General features: G+C 32.9%; 1 protein-coding gene, 1 non-coding gene and 1 pseudogene across 2 annotated transcripts; 2 read left to right on the top strand and 1 right to left on the bottom strand.

Annotated features, from left to right (window-relative positions):
• Window positions 1-333: 333 nt before the first annotated feature.
• On the top strand, window positions 334-5,558 carry LOC116124154 (palmitoyl-acyl carrier protein thioesterase, chloroplastic-like). The gene is made up of 7 exons (XM_031409867.1): window positions 334-589; window positions 1,612-2,139; window positions 2,300-2,433; window positions 3,207-3,320; window positions 3,691-3,862; window positions 3,983-4,051; window positions 4,812-5,558. The coding sequence occupies exons 2-7, from the start codon at window positions 1,645-1,647 to the stop codon at window positions 5,079-5,081; spliced, it is 1,254 nt and encodes a 417-aa protein (XP_031265727.1). The 5' UTR covers window positions 334-589; window positions 1,612-1,644; the 3' UTR covers window positions 5,082-5,558.
• An 11,049-nt stretch (window positions 5,559-16,607) lies between these two features.
• On the top strand, window positions 16,608-18,261 carry LOC116124187 (annotated as a pseudogene).
• A 1,636-nt stretch (window positions 18,262-19,897) lies between these two features.
• TRNAR-UCG lies at window positions 19,898-19,971 on the bottom strand. The gene has a single exon. It is a non-coding gene; the product is annotated as a tRNA-Arg (tRNA).
• Window positions 19,972-24,736: the final 4,765 nt, after the last annotated feature.

Below are 24,736 nucleotides of genomic sequence, written 5' to 3'. Positions count from 1 at the left end.
TTAATAAAATCATAATATATGATTTATTGGTAACACGTTAGAGGAATAAGAATTGATCTAGAAATTTTCCGCCCCGCAGTCCCAACAATTTTTGTTAGCAAATAATGGTGCGGAGGCGCTGAAGTCAAAGTAAATAGAAAAGAAAATATAAAATAATTTAACAAGAGAGGGCAAATACGTAAATAAGAGAGACCATAGTTTGGAAATGGAAATTTAAACGGGAGGCGGGAGGTATAGGTGGACACTATAAATAGGGATCTCTGCCTCTCTGGAAGCCAGAAACCCACAGAACCGCTGGCCCTAAATCTTCTCTCTTCTCTCACACTCACTCTCTCTAGTTTTTTTCGATTTTTCCGTTTTGTGAAAATTTAAACTATTCTTTAAAAAAAAAAAAAATTTAAGAAAAAGCATTCTACTTTAGAGGGAAAATAAAGCCAAATATAGAGATCGCAAACCCTAGAAGTGAGAAGGAACAGGCTTAGCAGATCCAAAATGAGGCAATGGCGTCTTCTTTGTTGATTAGTTTTACGACGTTCGGATAATTTCTTCTTGTTTCTTTTCGTCATTTATTTGTATCTCGCTGGTTAAGGTAAGGTCCTGGAGTGTTTGTTTCATTTTCTCCTCTGATCTGTATGTTTTGATCGAAAATATTAGCTCTCCATTTGGTTGCTCGGAAATGGAATTTGCATGTGTTTGTTTTATTGTCTTTTCAAGACGTTGAGAGATCTAAGTTTTCAACTTCTGGAAAAATACAAGTTTTTAATCAAATATTTCGGCGACCAAACGCAGCTTTGGATTTTTTTTATTTGTTTTGGTTCTTTCTTGATTGCAATTGTAATGCGGATATTGCATCATTAAGTCGATGATGGTTACTAATATCCGTGAACTAAAATATTATGTGATTTCTCGTCTGGTATTTGTTGTTTTGAGGTTAGATCTGCTCTGACCAATAATCCTTTTTTCATTTTTTTGAGTTTACGTGTTTGGTTTAGATATATTAATCATTTATTGATTTTATATAGCGTAAGTTAGGGTGAGGTTACTTTAGAAAAGGAGTTAATTTGTCTTTTAGAATGTTCGCTCATTTCTCGTGGCTGTGTTTTCGTGATCAGGAAATTAACTCCCGTGTGGAAATTGTTGGAGCGTCGATGTCTATAGATGAAGCTTTATGTTTTTTTTTTATCTTCTTTGTTAAGCAAATGCTAATCATTTTGGAAAAAAAAGTACTTTTTCGAGATAAAAATGTTAAAATTTTGGCTTTTTTATTTATATTTTTTTTTTTATCTCGCAATTAGGATTGAAATCAGAAAGCTAATGTCTTATTTTTGCGGTTCATGCAAATTGTTCCATTTGTTTTTTCTGGGAGATTCTTTAAAAGGAGTTGTGATGACAGCCAAACCTTTGTCTTTGTGATGTCAAACATAGACAAAACCTCATGGAGTGTCCGTATTTTTGCATGCTCAAAATTTATGGAAAGAAATGGGAATTTTCTATTGTTGTGATTATGGGCTTTTCTAACTGCTTCAGTTGTGGATTGATTGGTAGATAATTTGTAGTACCTTGTTCACATGTGATGTGTTCTTATATAGTTTTTTCTATATCTGGATACAGTACACTGTAGGTGGTTCTCTATACATTTTCAAGATGGCTTCTACTGCCGCTACTGCTGCTTTTTTTCCAGTTTCTTCTCCATCCATGGACTCTGTTGCAAAGACCAAAAATATTGGATCTGCTAGTTTGGGAGGTATCAAATCGAAATCCTCTTCGCGGGGTTTGCAGGTCAAGGCTAGTGCCCAAGCCCCTTCCAAAATAAATGGTACTTCAGTAGGTTTGACAAAACCAGTGGAAGGCCTGAAGAATGAGGATGATATGCCTTCACCTCCCCCAAGAACTTTTATTAACCAATTACCCGACTGGAGCATGCTTCTTGCTGCCATAACAACCATATTCTTGGCGGCAGAGAAACAGTGGATGATGCTTGATTGGAAACCAAGGAGGTCTGATATGCTTATTGATCCATTTGGAATTGGGAGAATTGTTCAGGATGGTCTCATGTTCCGACAAAATTTTTCTATTAGATCCTATGAGATAGGTGCTGATCGCACTGCGTCTATAGAGACATTGATGAATCATTTACAGGTACTTTAAATATTTGATTTTGTTTTTTTTTTCTTTGAGATGCAACAGCATCTTGGATGTGTTGAAAGCCAAAAGTACTTCGCATGGTTTGTTGCTTGCTAAGTGGTTACATTTTACGCGTTCAGTTGCGTAATATTTTTTGTATTTACATTTGTGGCAGGAAACAGCCCTTAATCATGTTAAGACTGCTGGTCTTCTTGGTGATGGCTTCGGTTCAACCCCAGAGATGTGCAAAAAGAACCTGATATGGGTGGTTACTCGAATGCAGGTTGTTGTAGATCGCTATCCTACCTGGTAAGTTGCACATAGTTTGACCTTCTGGTGGCAATTTGGTTTGAGCGGATAATTTTATCCCCTTTTGTTTTTTATTGATCAAGATGATGATGCGATGATGGTCCACTGCATGAAATTTATGAGAGTTACTTTGTGGCTAAGATTTGGCTTGGTTTATTTAGGTTTTTCAGTTAATTTCTCCTGGGATGATGTAGAATTGAGCCATGGACTTAGATCTAAAGGTTAATTCTTTTTACATTTGGCTGCCACGAATCGGTGCTGCCATTCAATGAAGAAAATAAACTAGCTCAGGATCCTGCGCCTTCCTCCCTAACCCAAGGGAGATAAAGACGGAGAAAAGAGACAGAATTATTACTTTATTTTTGAAAATGGAAGAAAATTACCCAAAAGGAAGGAGGGAGAGAATGAGAAAGCTATTAATGTTGGACGATATATTTGACGTAGGATAGTTGATGATTGTGTGTTTGAGTTTCGTGGTACATTGTGACATATGGGACATTATGAATTTATGGGGTTATTCATTGTAAATGCGTTAGTTATATTGTGAAAACTGGTTTTTGAGGAGCTTAATCTCTCAATCCAACCACACCCAAACCCCCCGCAACCCCCCAAACCCATCTCTTCTCTTTTTAGGAACCATTTTTTTGTTAAAAAAAAATTTGGGGTGCTTTGATTTTTAGGATATACAATTTTATTGTTTATTCTTATTTGTTTTGGTATTGTCTTGTATACATCAGTGAAGATTGATAGATTGGTTTATGTCTGTCTTACAGGGGTGATGTTGTTGAGGTAGATACTTGGGTTAGTGCATCTGGAAAGAATGGTATGCGACGTGATTGGCTTGTCCGTGATTGTAAAACAGGGGAAACTTTAACAAGGGCCTCCAGGTAGGGAACTTCTGTTAAAAAATAATTTTAGCACTTTATTTTGGTGTTCTGTAATTGTTACCATCTATGCTTTTTGCTGGTTACTGAAACTATATGCTTCTTCTAAAATTTGTTGCATAGTTGTTGGTTTCGTTGTGTGTGTGTGTGTGTGTGTGTGTGTGTGTGTGTGTGTGTGTGTATGTGCTTTTGGGACAAACAAATAATAATTTCTTTATATTTATAATAGTGTTAGCTTTAGGATGTGTAAGTCAAAAATTTTGCATCTCAACAAGTAACTGCGGTTTATTTATTATTTTGATTGGACATTGATTATATTAGTTGCTGGTATTATTGGAACTGTTTTGTGATTTTATGCTTTTGATGCTTGCAGTGTGTGGGTGATGATGAATAAAAAGACTAGGAGATTATCCAAACTTCCAGACGAAGTCAGAGGGGAAATTGAGCCTTATTTTGTGAACTCTGATGCTGTTGTGGATGAGGATAGTAGGAAATTACCAAAACTTGACGACAACACAGCTGATTATGTTCGCAGAGGTTTAAGTGTAAGTCAATGATTTTAATAACAATGGTTATTGGCTTTTTGATTTATAATGATTGTCTTGAATCTTGATTCTTAGTTGTTGCTTTCTTGTGTGACATTTTCATTCTTTCCCAAAGTGCAGCCTAGATGGAGTGATTTAGATGTCAACCAGCATGTTAACAATGTGAAGTACATTGGCTGGATCCTTGAGGTAGATATTTCTATTTTTTTTCATTGTGCAGATTTCAGTATTGTAACAACATATTCCTGATTCTTGTTTGGATATGCTTTGCTTAGTAGCTTTAGTTTGTATGCCATGATGCTTACTAAATATGGAGATGGTCAGCGTGATTAAAATTCCTAATTCTAAGAGCAAGTTGGACTTTCTGCAACCAGAACCAATCATAATCTAGCATTAGTTCAATCAGGAAAGCTTAAATTACCAAAAAGCGTGGTGATCTAGTCAGGTGGTTACCCTTTGTTTTTGCTTATTTTTTAGAATATTTAAGATCAGATATTTTTATGGCAGAATAATTAACAAATGGAAGACCATATCTGTTTAAGTGGATATTGTTAACTTCTCTTGTAGTGCATACATAGTAATAGGTTTGTAATGATTGAAGACAAACAAATTTTTAATTTGTGCTCAAACTTCCGGCAAAAGCTCTGAATATAGAAAACTTTGACCTGTGACATGGAATTTTGTAGCACCAGCTCGGTTCCTCTTTCGCGAGGCTTTTTATTGTGTTGTCACATGGCTGGTAATTGACCAAAAGTCTAAATTAAATTCTAGGAAACGGAATTTGTAGTATTCTTGCTTGGTTCTTTTGATGCCAGGGGAATGAATTCTTCTGTGCTTAACAGAATTCTGTAATTATTTTACTGTATATATGTGACTGCTGCATTTCTTTTCATTTTAAATGTTACACATGCCTCCTGAACTAGAATATATATACTGCTTCTTGTTGCAGAGTGCTCCACAGGCAATCTTGGAGAGTCATGAGCTTGCATCCATGACTCTGGAGTATCGGAGGGAGTGTGGGAAGGACAGTGTGCTGCAGTCCCTTACTGCTGTCTCTGGCTCTGATGTTGGCAATTTGGGCCACTTTGGCAGTGCTGAGTGCCAGCACATGCTACGACTTGAGGATGGGGCTGAAATAGTGAGAGGAAGGACTGAGTGGAGGCCTAAATATGCAAACAACTTTGGGAATGTGGGTGAGGTTCCGCCAGCAAGTGCATAAAACTTTTATCTTTGTGGCTAGGAGGCAGTAGTCGCATTGGTTGTGTAGAATCCTGCTTGTGTTCTTGGATGATTTATATGCTTCTTTATATATAATTCCTTATTTGTCATACTTTAAGAAAAGCTGTAAGTTCGATGTAATTAGCCTTGCTGTGATCTCTTTGTTGCTCTCGACCCAACCAATTCAATTTGCTCTCTTCCCAGGATGCAATGCAAAAGATGGATGAGTTGTATAGGGGAAAATTTTAGGTTCTCTTATGGTTACCTAACCTGTTGAGTTGGTGGATGTTAAAAGCCTTCTGTTTCCTGCCTGGAATATCCAGGCACATGATCTTTGATTGACATGATAATGTATATTTTTGTGGCTTTTCTTTTTCTGGTTAGATTGGAGAAAAGTTAGGCTAGTGGATTTGTGCTTCATATTTAGCTGTAAGCGTATGCAATAATTGTTTAATTGATTGATTCTTATTATTTTTTTCGCACTTTTTCATTCAATCAGCCAGCTTGTATACCTACCTCTTGTACGTTAAGCTGCGGGTAATCAAACGATAGATAATGTGTGCTGTCATGGGCCACAGTTTTTAAATTTCCATCGGCAACATTAAATACCAAAATTCATTGCCAAGTTATTTGATTTATGTTGATAAGCTTCATGATTTTGTGTTGATGAATACAAAGAAAGATATAGGATGTGTTTGTTATACAAACTTTTCTTTACTTCACAACAAAAACTCTCAGATTTTAAACGAGTCTCAACTCTCAGCAACACGATATAATATATTATGTTAATTATTGAACAAGAATATGATCATTTTTTCAAATGTCAACATATGTTTATATGAATGTTAAATCAACTTGTGTTTGGCTAAAAATTATTTCCCAAACAAAAAACTTTATTCAAAAATTCTTCGGCATTATAGATGAAAACTCAAAAGCATTGTGTAGTGGTAATGTAATTGTTCACCAACTTCAAGTGCAGTCCCTTTATCCGTCATTTTCTTCAATATTAATGTGGCCGAATTTACAGATCAATGATATGATATATGTAAATGAAAAACCATTCTATTTAGAATTCAATTCAATTCAGTATTAGTCGATTTCTATCTTCCTTTTGTTCATTATTCTAATTTATTTTAAGTAGATTATAAAATGATGTTCGAGTCGACTTTGATATCAACCAACACATCAAACCACTTTGATGGATTAATTAAATGGGATTTGATTGAGCAACCTGAACTGTGATGTGATCAATCATACTATACACAAACCCTACCCCACTCAATACCCATCTCTTTAGTTAATTCACTCTTACTATTTTTTCTATTAACCAATACCATAAATCCTTTCTTCATAGTTATAATTAAAATTAATTTTAATTTATGTAACAACTTATATATAATATAAGAAGATAATCCTGAAGGGCGGACGTGGACCATGGTATCAAAGTCACGTCACTAAAAAGATTAATAACTGGTGTCGTGGGTCTTATTAACATGATAAAATTCGTGATAGTCGTATCATAGGATACGCTTTTTTTCAATTAATAAAATAATAAAAATTTTCTAAAAATTAATATCATTTTCAAGATAATTAAAAAATTTAAGGATTATTCGCTTTAAATTATGATATTACATAATCAAAATTAATCACAAAATAAGAATCTATTTATTTCTCTCAACTATTTATATCATTTCCAAGATCAATGTGAGTATCTATACCTCTACTTATATTATTATTATCATAAAAAATAGGTAACATTTGTTCCTCTTCACTTTTTTCATGCAAAATGAGTAAATTTAGATGATTTTAGTGAATCGGATTGGGGAACCCGATTCTAACCGAAAATTGTTAATAATAAGTCTTATCGATTTTTATTGATATTTTTAAGGGTACGAACGGATACGTATCGTATTATAGGATACATATCAACGTATCGAAAATTTTTTAATATCTCTCTGATACGTACGTTGGTGACCTGTATCGAATCGTATAAACATATCGGGTATCATAGGGACTAAACAAGGTTGTAATTCCTACGATACCCGATACGATCATACGATACGATTCGATACAGGTCGCTAACGATACGTATTAGAGGGTGTATCTAAACCATTCGATACGTTGATATGATCCTACGATACGATACGTATCGTTCGTATCCTTAAAAAATCGATATAAATGGATACGATTATTTATTATTTTTTTGAAAAAGACGTATCTTACGATACTCGATACCGATACACGATTCAAAAAATTAGGTTTTCAATACACGATACGATACACGATTTGATAACCATGATACTAACAACCATGGTTTTGATAGCATGAATATTAGTATTCTATGATACGCAATATGTATCTTATGATACAATTCGATACGGGTCGCCAACGTACGTATCAAATAATATATTCTAAACCTTTTGATACATTGATATGTATCTTACGATACAATGCGTACTTAAAAATAACGATATAAATCGAAACGACTTTATTATTTGGGCCAAAAGCCCAAAAAAAATTCAAGTAGATTGGGGTCACCCAACCTGGTTTACTAAAACCTACCAAATTACCTATTTTGCATAGAGAAAGTGAAAAAGAATATGTGTTGCCATTTTTATGATAATAATAATAATACAAGTGGAGATTTAGATATTGATTGATCTTGAAAATATATTAATGATCGAGATAAAATGATATAAATTCTAATTTTGTGATTAATTTTGATTAATACTATCATAATTGAAGCCAATAATACCACAAATTCTTAATTAATTGAATACGTGTTAAACTGACCTAGACTCCCATGATAAAAAGGAAAAAACAAATCTCAACACAAATAATACCAATCTCTTTATGTTAATTCACTCTCACTATTTTCTATTATCCAATACCATAAGAATAAGTCTATCCTTACAAACTCACAGATTAATCCTTTCTTCATAGATCCTTTCTTTGTACCATAAATCCTTTCTTCATAGATTTAATTAAATTAATTTTAATTTATGTAACAACTTATATCTGGAGAGGTGGACGTGGACCATGGTATTCAAACTCACATCACCAAAAAAATGGGGTGCGTCATATCAACATGATAAAATTCGTAATAATATAAACTATCATTTAAGATATCTTGTATGTTTTCGTAACATAATTATTAGAATCCATGATACGCGATATATATCCTATAATACGATTTGATATAGGTCACCAAAGATATATATCAGAAAATATCTTAAACCTTCGATATATTGATATGTATCATATGATATAATAAGTATCTATGTTATCCTTAAAATATTGATACAAATCGATACGATTTTATTAATTTAGGTCAAAGACCTAAAAAAATCTCGGATATGATATGGGGCACCCAATCGGTTCACTAAAAACCTGTCCAAATTACCTATTTTACATAGAGGAAAGTGAAAGAAATATGTGTTGTCTATTTGCATGGTAATAATAATACAAGTGGTAGATATATATATTGACACATGATCTTGAAATAATATTAATGATTAAGAGAAAATGATATAGATTCTTAATTTTGATTAGTAATACCATAATTTAAAGCCAATAATATCACAAAATCTTAATTAGTTTAATGCGTGTAAACTGACCTAGACTTTGATAATAAAAAAAAAAAAAAATCTCAACACACATTAATATGAGTGTGCTTGTCTATTTGTCAATGGGAATGGCCATTAATCTCAGCTTAGTTTAATTCCAATCATGGTTATTAGTATCCTATGATACGATTTGATACAGGTCGCTAACGATACATATCAGAGAATTTATCCTAAATATTTCGATAAGTTGATATGTATCCTACGATATGAACATACCATTCATTCCTTAAAATATCGATACAAATCGAATGTTATTAATTTGGGCCAAAGGCCCAAACAATTCAGGTCGGATCTGAGTCATCAAACTCAGTTCACTAAAACCTGTCCAAATTTATCAATTTGCATGAAGAAAATGAAGATAAACATATGTACCTATTTTGCTGATAATAATAATACAAGTGGAGATATGATATGATATTGTATTGAAAATGATATGAATAGTTGGAGAGGAAATTATAGATTCTAAATTTATGATTAATTTTGATTACCTAATACCATAATTAAAGTCAATAATACTATAAATTTTTTTAATTAATCTTATAGTGATTTTAATTTTTAGAAAAATTTTATTATTTTATAATTTTTGAAAAAATTGTATCCTACCTATGATACAATACGTAGATACATGATTCGAAAATGTTTTTGGCATATGATACGATAGTGATTTGACAACCATAATTGATAGGACAAGCCAAGACAGCTAGTCTTAGGTTTTACAGGCAGTTTCATTAATGGCCAATGGTGTTTTTCATATCTAGCTATTAACTCTTGTTGGTTGAGTTATTTCAAATTCCTCATAAAGAAGATGGAGAAACTGTCAATATAAACCCCAATACATCTTAATAATGTCAGAATTTACTTTGCCACTTCCTTTATACTTTGGCTTTGATTTTTCTCTATTACAACTGAGTCGTACTTTGTTTTAATTCATTCAATTGGATATAAAAGTAGTTTAGGTAAAGGATTCTGCATATTGTGGTGGGTTAGATGGCTGGAACTCCTGAGTTAGCATGCATTAACAAATAAACAATAGTGTAATGGAGAGATTAACGCACGTTGAGGTTGTGCGCCGCCAAGCTAGGTGTTTGGTTGCAACGGTGGTGGCGGTGGTGAAAAGGTTGATTTGTTGTGGAGGGAGTAATGAAGTTGAAGGTTACCATTTTTTCGGCAAGAAAAATGGACCATATATGTTAACGTATTGTAGTTGAACAAACTCTAAACCCTAACCAATTTAGCCTCTAAAACACGAGATCTCCACTATCAATGAGAATTACAAATTTAGTGTGTGCATCACATTTTGCTTTCAAATTAACACCCCACACCCCACATCACCACAGGCCATCAATATAACCCATAACCAGCTCCTAGGGTATTTCATATTTGAATGAACCGAACCTATTTTTTGGTACAAATAATTAAATGTACCCACGATGACTGTGCATGGTGAGCCCTGTATGAAAATGAAAACGAATCAGCTACCACTAAAACTATTCTCTTGTCGGAAATGAATCATAGGTTAATTTTTTATGCTACCCGACAGGTAACATAACCAAATCCGTCAAGAAATTCGATACACCAATCTTTGGCAAATTATTGATGCAAGCCCTTTAGACTTAATGTGTTAATTTTTGGTTGGTTGGTTGGTGGTGGTCATTTCAGGCCAATTGACCTAAGCTTTTTGCAAATCTTCTTTCTGACGTACACAAGCTGAGGTTAATGTTTCACTATCAGTTTAATATGGTGAGTAAAAGATAACTTAAAGATGTACACATTTTAGATGGGATGAAAATGTATTGTAATTAAAGATAATAATTATAAGGTGTGAAATACTGGAATGAGGGAAAAGTCCACCCACAACGGATTTCTACCTCAATAAATTTATATGGGAGGGTAGGAAGTGAGACATCAACCAAGAATGAAGATTTGTCAAAATGATAACGATTTCAAGAATAGACGTAGTTGTCTTGTTCATTTAAAGCTGTATTATTCTGATCAAATAATTCATAAGTTTCCCTGTTAACAGGGAGGTACGTCAATTCATCACAAACATTCGGAGTGCCTCAAAATTGGTCGACATTTCCGGCTAGCAACATGAGAAATCAACTTTGAAATTTAAAATTAGCTTTAATATACTGTATGAAAAATAAGTAGAAAAAACATATTTATTATTTTTGTTTTCAAAAGAATTAATTTAAACTTTTGTTTTTGTTAATATTACTGAAAGGATAATAGTAATAATGTAAAAATAAGAGTTGGAAAGATGATTAAACATCTAACTAATAATCAAATCAAATAAACGAAAAAAAAAAAACATTTATCCGATCGAATATTTATTTTTCGTAGATATCAAAGTCTTTTAGTCATATGAATAGTAAAAACATATTCCCACCCAAGGTTTGACGAAATCCTAGGTGAGTACCACAGGTTCCATTATTTCAGATTCCACCCTTAAAGTAACAGTGTTATGAAACTTTAGGGTTTAGGACGTGCAATTACCATAAGCCCCTAACCTTAAATTAATAAATTATGTTTTAACCCCTAATTTATTAGAAATTAAAACTTACCATTTTATTTTCAAATTATATCAAAAACACCCGATCATTACACCCTCATCGGAAACAGCTTGATCTGGGCTGTTTCCGACGACGTGAACGTCCTGGTCACCCACACTTCCGTATTCATCGTCCAAAACCCTCTAATTCCCGACTCATTTGCCCCTCCAATAGCCGGCACCATTAGACTAGGGTTTTGATGTTCTTCACGGATTTCGGTCGATTCTGGCGGTGAAAATCCAATTGGACACCACCAATGAAACACAGTATCTAGATCTATAAAATCCCATGTCCCCAGCAGCCGTCTCGTCGTCATTCGCCGGTCGAGAGTTCGTGTTCTTCGGTCGTTTTTTGATGAAGCGGTGGACGGCAAACGGTGAGCTGCGTGGCGGAAACGTTAGGGTTTTGTGGGGAGGATTGGAGGAGTCAAACGGTGGTGACAATGGTTGTTTGGGTGGAAAAATCGTTGGAAAAAGAGCAAAAAAGTTTACCGGCGGTGGTCTACTAACGTGCGACGGAGGAATGTTATAGGCGATGGTCTGCTAACGTGCGTCGCTCATGTAAAATGACCAATTTATCTTTTTACGTTATATCAAACGTTTTTTTTGTCACTTTAAGAGTGAAAATTAGAATAAATGGAACTGTGATACTCATTTAAGAGTTCGTCAAACTTGGTGGCAATATATCGTTTACTCTTAATTGAATTAATAGGATGATGCTATTAATGATGAATGACCGTAAAATCGACTGTACTCAAAAGTCAAAACCTCAACCTACACTCTGCTCACGCACATCCATATAATGAACTTACGTCTGGTTTAGCAAACCATCACTCTGGTAATTATTGAATCAAATAAATAATTAAATATGTTTGATAATTTCTCTGGGATTTTATGATAATGTCAGTGTGACAGAAAATTCAGAAATTCAACTCGAATACCATTGATTTGTTTATTTATTATAAAAATTGTGTGGGTTTTCGTCTGGGACTGGAATTGGAAGCCCTGACAGTTGTGAGAGGTGACAATAATTAGGTATGCTACCTGTAAAAGGTGTGGAATAGATTAAGCAGATTTCTGTTGGGATAGTAATCCAACACATGGCCAAAAGTTACATAGGAGCAGAGCAGTACCATCACCTTCAAGCTTTCAGTGAGTGTCGCAATTCCATACGGACAATGTGCAACTTAATTTATAACTTGCTTTACACATGTTACATATTAAACGTAACCATTAATGTTAGTGTCGCGCACGATGTCGTACATATGGAGTTCATGACTAAACAAATAACCTTGATCTATATGAGTTATACTTTATGATTTCGGTCCATTACTAACTACTTACCTATTCATTTCATATTAATGGTGTAGAGTATCTTCTTTTCTAATACAAAATACGAAACCTCATGCAATGCTGCATTATGATCACATCTGTTATGTCTAAAAATCAGGATTGACGTAACTCACGTCAGTAAAGATTTATCAGAGTTTAGAAAGATATTATATCGTTCAAACGTTATCACATCGTTCAAAGACAAAATGAGTAAGGTTATTATCAACTTGACAGGTAAGGGTATGACTAGTGAATGGCTAGGAGTCATCCACTTGCCTAATTCCTGTGCGATTTAGGATACCTATCGCACAGCCGCCAATAGGAAGCAAGGTAGGAACGTGACACCCTCCATTGTCAGACCCGTAGTCATTGCCTATGAACCACTTACTATAAATAGAGAGCTCCACTCTTTCATTCAGATTGGCTTTCTGATAATATAAACACACACTCTCTCTCTCTGTATTTCTTTTCTGATCGTGTACTTGTGACCTAATTGTAAATTTCTTCTATAAAAAGACAATGGACGTAGGATTCACTTTGAGTATCTGAACTACTTTAAAAATCGTCTTTATTATTTATTTATTATTCCCAATTCACGTATAATTTCTAAGTTCATTTAACATTTTACACGTACAAATAGTTAATATCAAAATCTAGCATCAACAACATCAAATTTTAAATGTTGCACATTATGTGAAAAAAGTAGTTGGAAAAACATGTTCGTGAATGCGTACTTGTTCAAAAAATAGTGGATAGCTTCAGTTTTAAAAAAAGAAAAAAAAAAAAAAAGGAAAATATTAAATTGATTGAATTTAAATTACAGGTTGTCCCGTGAAAGAGCCACGGCTCTGAACATGATCAGTAGGACCACTCAAACTTGCCTACAGTAGAGAATAAAGCCTTGGCTAAGGCCTCGCAACTTAGTAAATTACTAAACTTTCCTTCCCATCTCCAGTAATAACGAGAATGCATCCGCGTGCCGACCGGCTTGACCACCCATGCAAATTTAATTTCTAGAATATAGAATAAAAGTAAAACTTCAATGTTATATATTAATTTCAGATCTAATACTTTTTTTGCATGCGTAATTAAGTCAAGAGGTTCTAGGAAGGTTATTATATTGCCGATGGGTCAATCACCAAAATAGACAAAAATGTTTACCCGCGACCTTATATTTCTAAATATGCAAGTTCCTTCATTCTTCTTATCTCGATTAATATTTTAATATGCTTTTTAAAAGTAAAATATTAATAAGTCCAGCACATTTCATTCATGATCCAGAAACAATTTTCTTCTTGAATGTTCCAGTTACATACTTTTATATTTTATATTTTTGTCTTTTTCAAAAAGATTAATGCCATATTTTAATTTTAATCTCTCTACAGGTTATTTAAATAAAATTACGAAGAGTTCTCATGTCCATTTAGATTTGAAAATATTTTCGAATCATGAATTTACCATAATCAAAACAAATAAAAACAAAATATATTATTACAAAAAAAAAAAAAAAAAAGTTCTTGATAATGCAACATGCCAAAAATAACATCAATGAATCACAACTTTTTAAAGTTGTAATACAATTATAAATCTTGAACATGATTGATTTTGGTACCACCATACCAAAAATTCTTTTTATCATTATTTTCTCAATGGCTTGTTTCAAAAATGGCACTAGAAATAAATAGGTAAGAATCGTAATTAATTTAAAAACACATGGCAAAAGGAATTGAGTGAGACACAGTGTTTATTTGGGATTGATCACTGATTACTAAGTTGATAATTAAAATATGTATATAATATAGTTGAGCTACCATCCTTTATTCTATTTTGACCAAATCATATTATGTCAAACTTCCAATTATCTATATTCTAGTATTTGAAATGATGAATTCGTGAAGACGGAAAAACAAATTTGTCTACCTACTTTCAATTAATTGCATATTAAAAGTTTTCTTCTACAACTCAAAAACCGACAATAATGTCTCTCCTGTTATTTCATTTTTTAGGCCATCCCCTTGTTAAGTTTGTTTCGTTGACCTTGTGATTTTTCATTCGTAACCTCAACAAAAAATTGGAGAAAAATACATGAAATGCATGTCAATTTGAGAGCCCTTTTTTTAAAGAGTGAAAAAAAAAGACCTTTAAAAGATAGCAGCACATACAATATACAATAATATTTAGGTTCATAGAATCATACTTGCTTATTGGTATAAAATGATTTGTTAAAAGAATATATTTTTTTATTTGTTAATAGCATCTAATGATGGGCAAAGTGTAAATAGATTATATTTAATAGTAGACATAATAATCATAATAATGGGTGTATAGTGTATACCAATCCTGTACATTATTTGAAAAACAACTACAACGTAATGATAACGATACTACTTCTAATGGAACAGAGATTTATAAGCTAAGTAGGTTAATAAATGAAATCATAATATATGATTTATTGGACACGTTGGGAATAAGAATTGATCTAGAAATTGTCCGCCGCGCAGTCCCAACAATTTTTGTTAGCAAATAATGGTGTGGAGGCGCTGAAGTCAAAGTAAATACAAAAGAAAATATAAAATAATTTAACAAGAGAGGGCAAATACGTAAATAAGAGAGACCATAGTTTGGAAATGGAAATTTAAACGGGAGGCGGGAGGTAAGGTGGATACTATAAATACGGATCTCTGCTCTGGAAGCCAGAAACCCACAGAACCGCTGGCCCTAAATCTTCTTCTCTCTCACCACTCACTCTCTCTAGTTTTTTTGGATTTTTCCGTTTTGTGAAAATTAAACTATTCTTTAAAAACAAAAAAAAATTTAAGAAAAAATTCTACTTTAGAGGGAAAATAAAGCAAATATAGAGATCGCAAACCCTAGAAGTGAGAAGGAACAGGCTTAGCAGATCCAAAATGAGGCAATGGCGTCTTCTTTGTTGATTAGTTTTACGACGTCGGATAATTTCTCTTGTTCTTTTCGTCATTTATTGTATCTCGCTGGTTAAGGTAAGGTCCTGGAGTGTTTGTTTCATTTTCTCCTCTGATCTGTATGTTTGATCGAATCGAAAATATTAGTTCTCCATTGGTTGCTGGAAATGAAATTGAACGTGTTTGTTTTATTGTCTTTTCAAGGCGTTGAGAGATCTAAGTTTTCAATTCTGGAAAAATACAAGTTTTTAATCAAAATATTCGGCGACCAAACGCAGCTTTGGATTTTTTTATTTGTTTGGTTTTCTTCTGATTGCAATTGTAATGCGGATTGATCATTAAGTCGATTATGGTTACTAATATCGTGAACTAAAATATGTGATTTCTCGTTCGGTATTTGTTGTTTTGAGGTTAGATCTGCTCGACCAATAATCCTTTTTTCATTTTTTTGAGTTTCGTGTGGTTTAGAATATTAACATTTATTGATTTATATAGCGTAAGTTAGGGTGAGGTTACTTTAGAAAAGGAGTTAATTTGTCTTTTAGAAGTTCGCTCATTTCTCGTGGCTGTGTTTTCGTGATCAGGAAATTAACTCCGTGTGGAAATGTTGGAGCGTCGATGTCTATAGATGAAGCTTTATGTTTTTTTTTTATCTCTTTGTTAAGCAAAGCTAATCATTTGGAAAAAAAAGTACTTTTTCGAGATAAAAATGTTAAAATTTGGCTTTTTTATATATTTTTTTTTTATCCGCATTAGGATTGAAATCAGAAAGCTAATGTCTATATTTTGCGGGTCATGCAAATGTTCCATTTGTTTTTCTGGGAGATTCTTATAAAGGAGTTGTGATGACAGCCAAACCTTGTCTTTGTGATGTCAAACATAGACAAAACCTCATGGAGTGTCCGTATTTTTGCATGCTTAAAATTTATGGAAAGAAATGGGAATTTTCTATTGTTGTGATTATGGGCTTTTCTAACTGCTTCAGTTGTGGATTGATTAGTAGATAATTTGTAGTACCTTGGCACATGTGATGTGTTCTATATAGTTTTTTCTATCTGGATACAGTACACTGTAGGTGGTTCCTATACATTTTCAAGATGGCTTCTACTGCCGCTACTGCTGCTTTTTTCCAGTTTCTTCTCCATCCACGGACTCTGTTGCAAAGACCAAAAATATTGGATCTAGTTTGGGAGGTATCAAATCGAAATCTCTCTCGGGGGGTTTGCAGTCAAGGCTAGTGCCCAAGCCCTTCCAAAATAAATGGTACTCAGTAGGTTTGACAAAACCAGTGGAAGGCCTGAAGAATGAGGATGATATGCCTTCACCTCCCCCAAGACTTTTATTAACCAATTACCCGATGGAGCATGCTTCTTGCTGCATAACAACCATATTCTTGGCGCAGAGAAACAGTGGATGATGCTTGATTGGAAACCAAGGAGGTCTGACATGCTTATTGATCCATTTGGAATTGGGAGAATTGTTCAGGATGGTCTCATGTTCCGACAAAATTTTTCTATTAGATCCTATGAGATAGGTGCTGATCGCACTGCATCTATAGAGACATTGATGAATCATTTACAGGTACTTTAAATATTGATTTTGTTTTTTTTTCTTTGAGATGCAACAGCACCGGATGTGTTGAAAGCCAAAAGTACTTCACATGGTTTGTTGCTTGCTAAGTGGTTACATTTTACGCGTTCAGTTGCGTAATATTTTTTGTATTTACATTGCGGCAGGAAACAGCCCTAATCATGTTAAGGCTGCTGGTCTTCTTGGTGATGGCTTCGGTTCAACCCCAGGATGTGGCAAAAGAACCTGATATGGGTGGTTACTCGAATGCAGGTTGTTGTAGATCGCTATCCTACTGGTAGTTGCACATAGTTTGACCTTCTGGTGGCAATTGTTTTGAGCGGATAATTTTATCCCCTTTTGTTTTTTTGATCATCATGATGATGCGATGATGGTCCACTGCATGAAATTTATGAGAGTTACTTTGTGGCTAAGATGTGCTGTTGTTTATTTAGGTTTTTCAGTTAATTTCTCCTGGGATGATGTAGAATTGAGCCAGGACTTAGATCTAAAGGTTAATTCCTTTACATTTGGCTGCCACGAATCGGTGTGGCCAAAATGAAGAAAATAAACTAGCTCAGGATCCTGCGCCTTCTCCCTAACCCAAGGGTAATGTGAGACAAATAGAGATAAAGACATGGAAAAGAGACAGAATTATTACTGTATTTTGAAAATGGAAGAAATACCCAAAAGGAAGGAGGGAGAGAATGAGAAAGCTATTATGTTGGATGATATATTTGACGTAGGATAGTTGATGATTGTGTGTTTGAGTTTCGTGGTACAGTGACTATGGGACATTATGAATTTATGGGGTTATTCATTGTAAATGCGTTAGTTATTGTGAAAACTGGTTTTTAGGAGCAATCCTCATCCACCACACCAACCCCCCAACCCCCAACCCATTCTTTCTCTTTTAGGAACCATTTTTTTGTTAAAAAAAAAAATGTGGGTGCTTTGATTTTTAGGATATACAATTTATTGTTTTATTCTTATTGTTTGGTATTGTCTGTATACATCAGTGAAGATTGATAGATTGGTTTATGTCTGTCTTACAGGGGTGATGGTGTTGAGGTAGATACTTGGGTTAGTGCATCTGGGAAGAATGGTATGCGACGTGATTGGCTTGTCGTGGATTGTAAAACAGGGGAAACTTTAACAAGGACCACCCTCACAGACTTTTAAAATATCATTTTATTATTTAAATTTATATTTCGCCGACGAACTAAGAGTAAACTCGGTCCAGATTATTAGGGCTTTTAAAGAAGAGAGGCCGATGAGTCTTTTGATGGTTGGGATTGATCAAAATTTGACTTAAGAGCGACGACTGTCCAAGCCCTAATTGCTCCATTGTTGGCGCTTTGTGGGGTCAATGGGAATGGGTTTGAGGGGGTTTGGTGAGTGATGATCAGAAAAACGAACGGTGATGGTTTAGGGTCGCAACAATGCTGGAATTGGAAAGAGAATATAAATTTGGGTTGTAAAATCGTATTTTAAAAGTCTGTAGATAGAAAAATGTCATTAAAACATTATTTAGGTGAGAAAAAGTTGTTTACTCAAACAAAAAAGAAAAAGACTTGTTCAATTGTAACTCAAAATATATACTTTCAGAAATATATATATATATGATGTCCAAATAATTAGGGGTGAAAAATCGTGTGAGTTGCTCGTGACCTACTCGAACGCGACTCAATATTGGCTCGAACTCGATTCGGCATTCGTGAGCTACTCGATATTGGCTCGAACTCGATTCGGCATTAGTCGAATCGAGTTCGAGTAGTTGATCGAGTCAAATTCGATCACAGTAAAACTTGACTCTATATGTTCACAAGTATTTTCAAGCTCGGTGGTTAAGTTGATAGTTTTTAAAGTAATAGGGGTCATAAATAATTTAAAAGTTATAAAATTTGTAAATCCACCCCCTATTAGATGAGCTTGAAATCGAGTTCAAACTCGATTAAAACTTGACTAAAACTCGAAAAAAAACTCAATTACACAAACTCGATTTCCAATTTCAAGTACCGAGTTTGAGTTCGAACTCAATACTGTAGTGATTGAGTCAAGTTCAATTTACCAGATACTCAACTCGACTCGATTTGACCCTTATGTCCAATTATTTGAAGCACCTAAAACAGTCCCACGTCTTCAGTAAAGAACTCTCACTGTTACTTTTTTCCTCTCCGGGTGTCAATCTTTTAGCTCTCGCTTGCAATATCCGATTTCTTTCCCGTTGCAGAAGAATGTCTGGAACATGCTAAGAGCAACAAAATATAAAAAAAAAAACAAAAAACAAAAAAAAAAAACAAAACATGTATCTATTGAGATGGTAAAGTTTTGTATGGTAGTTGTAACCAGTAAACTCTAATAATTATAACCATATAAATTAATAATAATAGGAATAGGAATAGGAATAGGTTTTGTAATAATTGAGAGGGGTTTCAGGTTTGGTTATATATGATTGGTGTGTGTTTGGTATGTCGGATAATAAGAAAACTATCTTTGTGGTGGAAAGTGTGATGATGATCCAGTTTTGGGATTTAACTTAGGAATTATATTCAAAAGAATAAGCAAAACCAATTTCTTTACTTGTCTGATAATCATGGAGTTGCAAAAGCAGTACTTGTGTTTATAAACTTGAGTTATTTGTTGTTTAAATTATTTATATAGGGAATGAAATCAAAGTTGAATATTGAAGTTTACATATCCATGAATTTGTTATAAAAATGTTGGTAGGGTTTAAATGAGCCCAACTCTAAATAAATGGACATACTCTAAGGCCCATGTAAAAAAAAAAAAAAAAGGGAAAAGTATGTACTCTAAACGACCACAGTGGGAGTCGAACCCACGACCTTTTGATCCGAAGTCAAACGCGCTAATCCACTGCGCTATGCGGTCTTATGATACTCTTTGCTCGTTTAAAAAATATTAATATATTAAAAGGGTTTATACTGTAGATACACAGTAACCTGAAAGTGATAAATGATAATTTTAACCGACTAAATGAAAATCTAGGAGGTACAAATACTTTAAAAAAATCATCGATGCATTTTATATTTTACTATCTCTCAAGGGACTGGATTATAATGAGCCCTTTTTATCTATCAAAAGAAATAATTTTGCGTTGGTTTTGAAAAGAAAAAAAAATAATAATAAATCTTTGCTTGCAAATTCAAATTGAAACATTTAAATCTAATGGTAAAAGGGCACTCGAGTCTTATTACCCAATCATATATGCATTAGACAAACCAAAACCCTCTATGGGAGTTGATGTCCTCTTTTCGCTTCTTGGGAATTTGGGTGTGATGGATTACCTGAGATGTAAGGTGACCTCCTCTTTTTACATCTTGGAGAATGGCGTCTTGGAACCTTTTGAATAGTATTTTATTTCTTTGCTTTTGTGTTATTTTTTGACGCAGCTTTGCAAATGCTCATGTTCATGGACTTATTTTTACAAATGCTTATGTATATGGTCGGCACTTTTGGATTCTTTTGAACCTAACCCGGAGCATGTCCTATGATAGGACGCTTTCTTTGTATTCCTTGGTCTCCGCTTGATTCAATTTCTTTGAATCAATCTTTTGGTCTTAACCCAAGGTCTATCTTGAGATAGGATAACCATTTTCTAGGCATTTTGTATGTTTTTTTTCTCCTCTTCTATAAAAAGCTTACTTACCCAACAAAAAACTCTCAGATTTTAAACGAGTCTCAACTCTCAAGCAACACCGATATAATATATATTATGTTAATTAATTGAACAAGAATATTGATCTTTTTTCAAATGTCAACATATAGTTTATATGAATGTTAAATCAACTTGTGTTTGGCTAAAAATTATTTCCCAAACAAAAAACTTTATTCAAAAATTCTTCGGCATTAATATGAAAACTCAAAAGCATTGTTGTAGTGGTAATGTAATTGTTCACCAACTTCAAGTGCAGTCCCTTTATCCGTCATTTTCTTCAATATTAATGTGGCCGAATTTACAGATCAATGATATGATATAATGCTAAATGAAAAACCATTCTATTTAGAATTCAATTCAATTCAGTATTAGTCGATTTCTATCTTCTTCTTTTGTTCATTATTCTAATTTATTTTAAGTAGATTATAAATGATGTTTCGAGTCGACTTTGATATCAACCTAACACATCAAACCACTTTGATGGATTAAATTAAATGGGATTTGATTGAGCAACCTGTAACTGATGATGTTGATCAATCATACTATACACAAACCCTACCACACTCAATACCAATCTCTTTATGTTAATTCACTCTTACTATTTTTTCTATTAACCAATACCATAAATCCTTTCTTCATAGATTATAATTATAAATTAATTTTAATTTATGTAACAACTTATATATAATATAAGAAGATAATCCTGAAGGGCGGACGTGGACCATGGTATTCAAAGTCACGTCACTAAAAAGATTAATAACTGGGTGTCGTGGCGTCTTATTAACATGATAAAATTCGTGATAGTCGTATCATAGGATACGCTTTTTTTTCAATTAATAAAATAATAAAAATTTTCTAAAAATTAATATCATTTTCAAGATTAATTAAAAAATTTTATAGTATTATTCGCTTTAAATTATGATATTACATAATCAAAATTAATCACAAAATTAAGAATCTATATTATTTTCTCTCAACTATTTATATCATTTCCAAGATCAATGTGAGTATCTATACCTCTACTTATATTATTATTATCATAAAAAATAGGTAACATTTGTTCCTCTTCACTTTTTTCATGCAAAATGAGTAAATTTAGATAGATTTTAGTGAATCGGATTGGGTAACCCGATTCTAACCCGAAAATTTGTTAATTAATAAAGTCTTATCGATTTTTATTGATATTTTTAAGGGTACGAACGGATACGTATCGTATTATAGGATACATATCAACGTATCGAAAATTTTTTAATATACTCTCTGATACGTATCGTTGGTGACCTGTATCGAATCGTATAATACATATCGGGTATCATAGGATACTAACCATGGTTGTTAATATCCTACGATACCCGATACGTATCATACGATACGATTCGATACAGGTCGCTAACGATACGTATTAGAGGGTGTATCCTAAACCATTCGATACGTTGATATGTATCCTACGATACGATACGTATCCGTTCGTATCCTTAAAAATATCGATATAAATGGATACGATTATTTTATTATTTTTTTGAAAAAGACGTATCTTACGATACGATACGATACCCGATACACGATTCAAAAAATTAGGTTTTCAATACACGATACGATACACGATTTGATAACCATGATACTAACAACCATGGTTTTGATAGCATGAATATTAGTATTCTATGATACGCAATATGTATCTTATGATACAATTCGATACGGGTCGCCAACGATACGTATCAAATAATATATTCTAAACCTTTTGATACATTGATATGTATCTTACGATACAATGCGTATCCTTAAAAATACCGATATAAATCGAAACGACTTTATTAATTTGGGCCAAAAGCCCAAAAAAAAATTCAAGTTAGATTCGGGTCACCCAACCTGGTTTACTAAAACCTACCCAAATTTACCTATTTTGCATAGAGAAAGTGAAAAAGAATATGTGTTGCCCATTTTATATGATAATAATAATAATACAAGTGGAGATTTAGATATTGACATTGATCTTGAAAATAATATTAATGATCGAGATAAAATGATATAAATTCTTAATTTTGTGATTAATTTTGATTACATACTATCATAATTTGAAGCCAATAATACCACAAAATTCTTTAATTAATTGAATTACGTGTAAACTGACCTAGACTCCCATGATAAAAAGGAAAAAACAAATCTCAACACAAATTAATACCAATCTCTTTATGTTAATTCACTCTCACTATTTTTCTATTATCCAATACCATAAAGAATAAGTCTATCCTTACAAACTCACAGATTATAAATCCTTTCTTCATAGATCCTTTCTTTGTACCATAAATCCTTTCTTCATAGATTATAATTATAAATTAATTTTAATTTATGTAACAACTTATATCCTGGAGGGTGGACGTGGACCATGGTATTCAAACTCACATCACCAAAAAAAAATGGGTGCCGTCATATCAACATGATAAAATTCGTAATAATATAAACTATCATTTAAGATTATCTTGTATGTTTTCGTAACATAATTATTAGAATCATATGATACGCGATATATATCCTATAATACGATTTGATATAGGTCACCAACGATATATATCAGAAAATATATCTTAAACCTTTCGATATATTGATATGTATCATATGATATAATACGTATCTATTCGTATCCTTAAAAATATTGATACAAATCGATACGATTTTATTAATTTAGGTCAAAGACCTAAAAAAATCTCGGATATGATATGGGTCACCCAATCCGGTTCACTAAAACCTGTCCAAATTTACCTATTTTACATAGAGAAAGTGAAGAGAAATATGTGTTGTCTATTTTGCATGGTAATAATAATACAAGTGTAGATATATATATTGACATTGATCTTGAAAATAATATTAATGATTAAGAGAAAATGATATAGATTCTTAATTTTGATTACGTAATACCATAATTTAAAGCCAATAATATCACAAAATTCTTTAATTAGTTTAATTGCGTGTAAACTGACCTAGACTTTGATAATAAAAAAGAAAAAAAAAATCTCAACACACATTAATATGAGTGTGCTTGTCTATTTGTCAATGGGAATGGCCATTAATCTCAGCTTAGTTTAATTCCAATCATGGTTATTAGTATCCTATGATACGATTTGATACAGGTCGCTAACGATACATATCAGAGAATGTATCCTAAATATTTCGATAAGTTGATATGTATCCTACGATATGATACATATCCATTCATATCCTTAAAAATATCGATACAAATCGATATGACTTTATTAATTTGGGCCAAAGGCCCAAACAAATTCAGGTCGGATCTGAGTCATCAAACTCAGTTCACTAAAACCTGTCCAAATTTATCAATTTTGCATGAAGAAAATGAAGATAAACATATGTTACCTATTTTGCATGATAATAATAATACAAGTGGAGATATGATATTGATATTGATATTGAAAATGATATGAATAGTTGAGAGGAAATTATATAGATTCTAAATTTTATGATTAATTTTGATTACCTAATACCATAATTTAAAGTCAATAATACTATAAATTTTTTTAATTAATCTTTATAGTGATTTTAATTTTTAGAAAAATTTTATTATTTTATTAATTTTTTTGAAAAAATTGTATCCTACCTATGATACAATACGTAGATACATGATTCGAAAATGTTTTTGGCATATGATACGATAGTGATTTGACAACCATAATTGATAGGACAAGCCAAGACAGCTAGTCTTAAGGTTTTACAGGCAGTTTCATTAATGGCCAAATGGTTGTTTCATTATCTAGCTATTAACCTATTGTTAGGTTTGAGTTATTTTCAAATTCCTCATAAAGAAGATTGGAGAAACTGTCAATATAAACCCCAATACATCTTTAATAATGTCAGAATTTATCTTTGCCACTTCCTTTATACTTTGGCTTTGTATTTTCTCTATTACAACTGAGTCGTACTTTGTTTTTAATTCATTCAATTGGATATAAATGTAGTTTAGGT

The sequence above is a fragment of the Pistacia vera genome, unplaced genomic scaffold (assembly GCF_008641045.1).
Source record: "Pistacia vera cultivar Batoury unplaced genomic scaffold, PisVer_v2 Contig150, whole genome shotgun sequence".
In the NCBI taxonomy this organism is placed as follows: domain Eukaryota; kingdom Viridiplantae; phylum Streptophyta; class Magnoliopsida; order Sapindales; family Anacardiaceae; genus Pistacia; species Pistacia vera.
Note: the sequence above shows the minus strand (reverse complement) of the source record. Positions and strands in the feature narration are given on the sequence as shown.

What these genes read in the sequence shown, in the direction of transcription:
- LOC116124154 (XM_031409867.1), top strand. Translation starts at nt 1,645, where the DNA reads ATGGCTTCTACTGCCGCTACTGCTGCTTTTTTTCCAGTTTCTTCTCCA. An exon ending in GTAGATCGCTATCCTACCTG is followed by an intron (nt 2,434 to 3,206) that starts GTAAGTTGCACA and finishes TCTGTCTTACAG; the next exon opens with GGGTGATGTTGTTGAGGTAG. An exon ending in ACATTGGCTGGATCCTTGAG is followed by an intron (nt 4,052 to 4,811) that starts GTAGATATTTCT and finishes TTCTTGTTGCAG; the next exon opens with AGTGCTCCACAGGCAATCTT.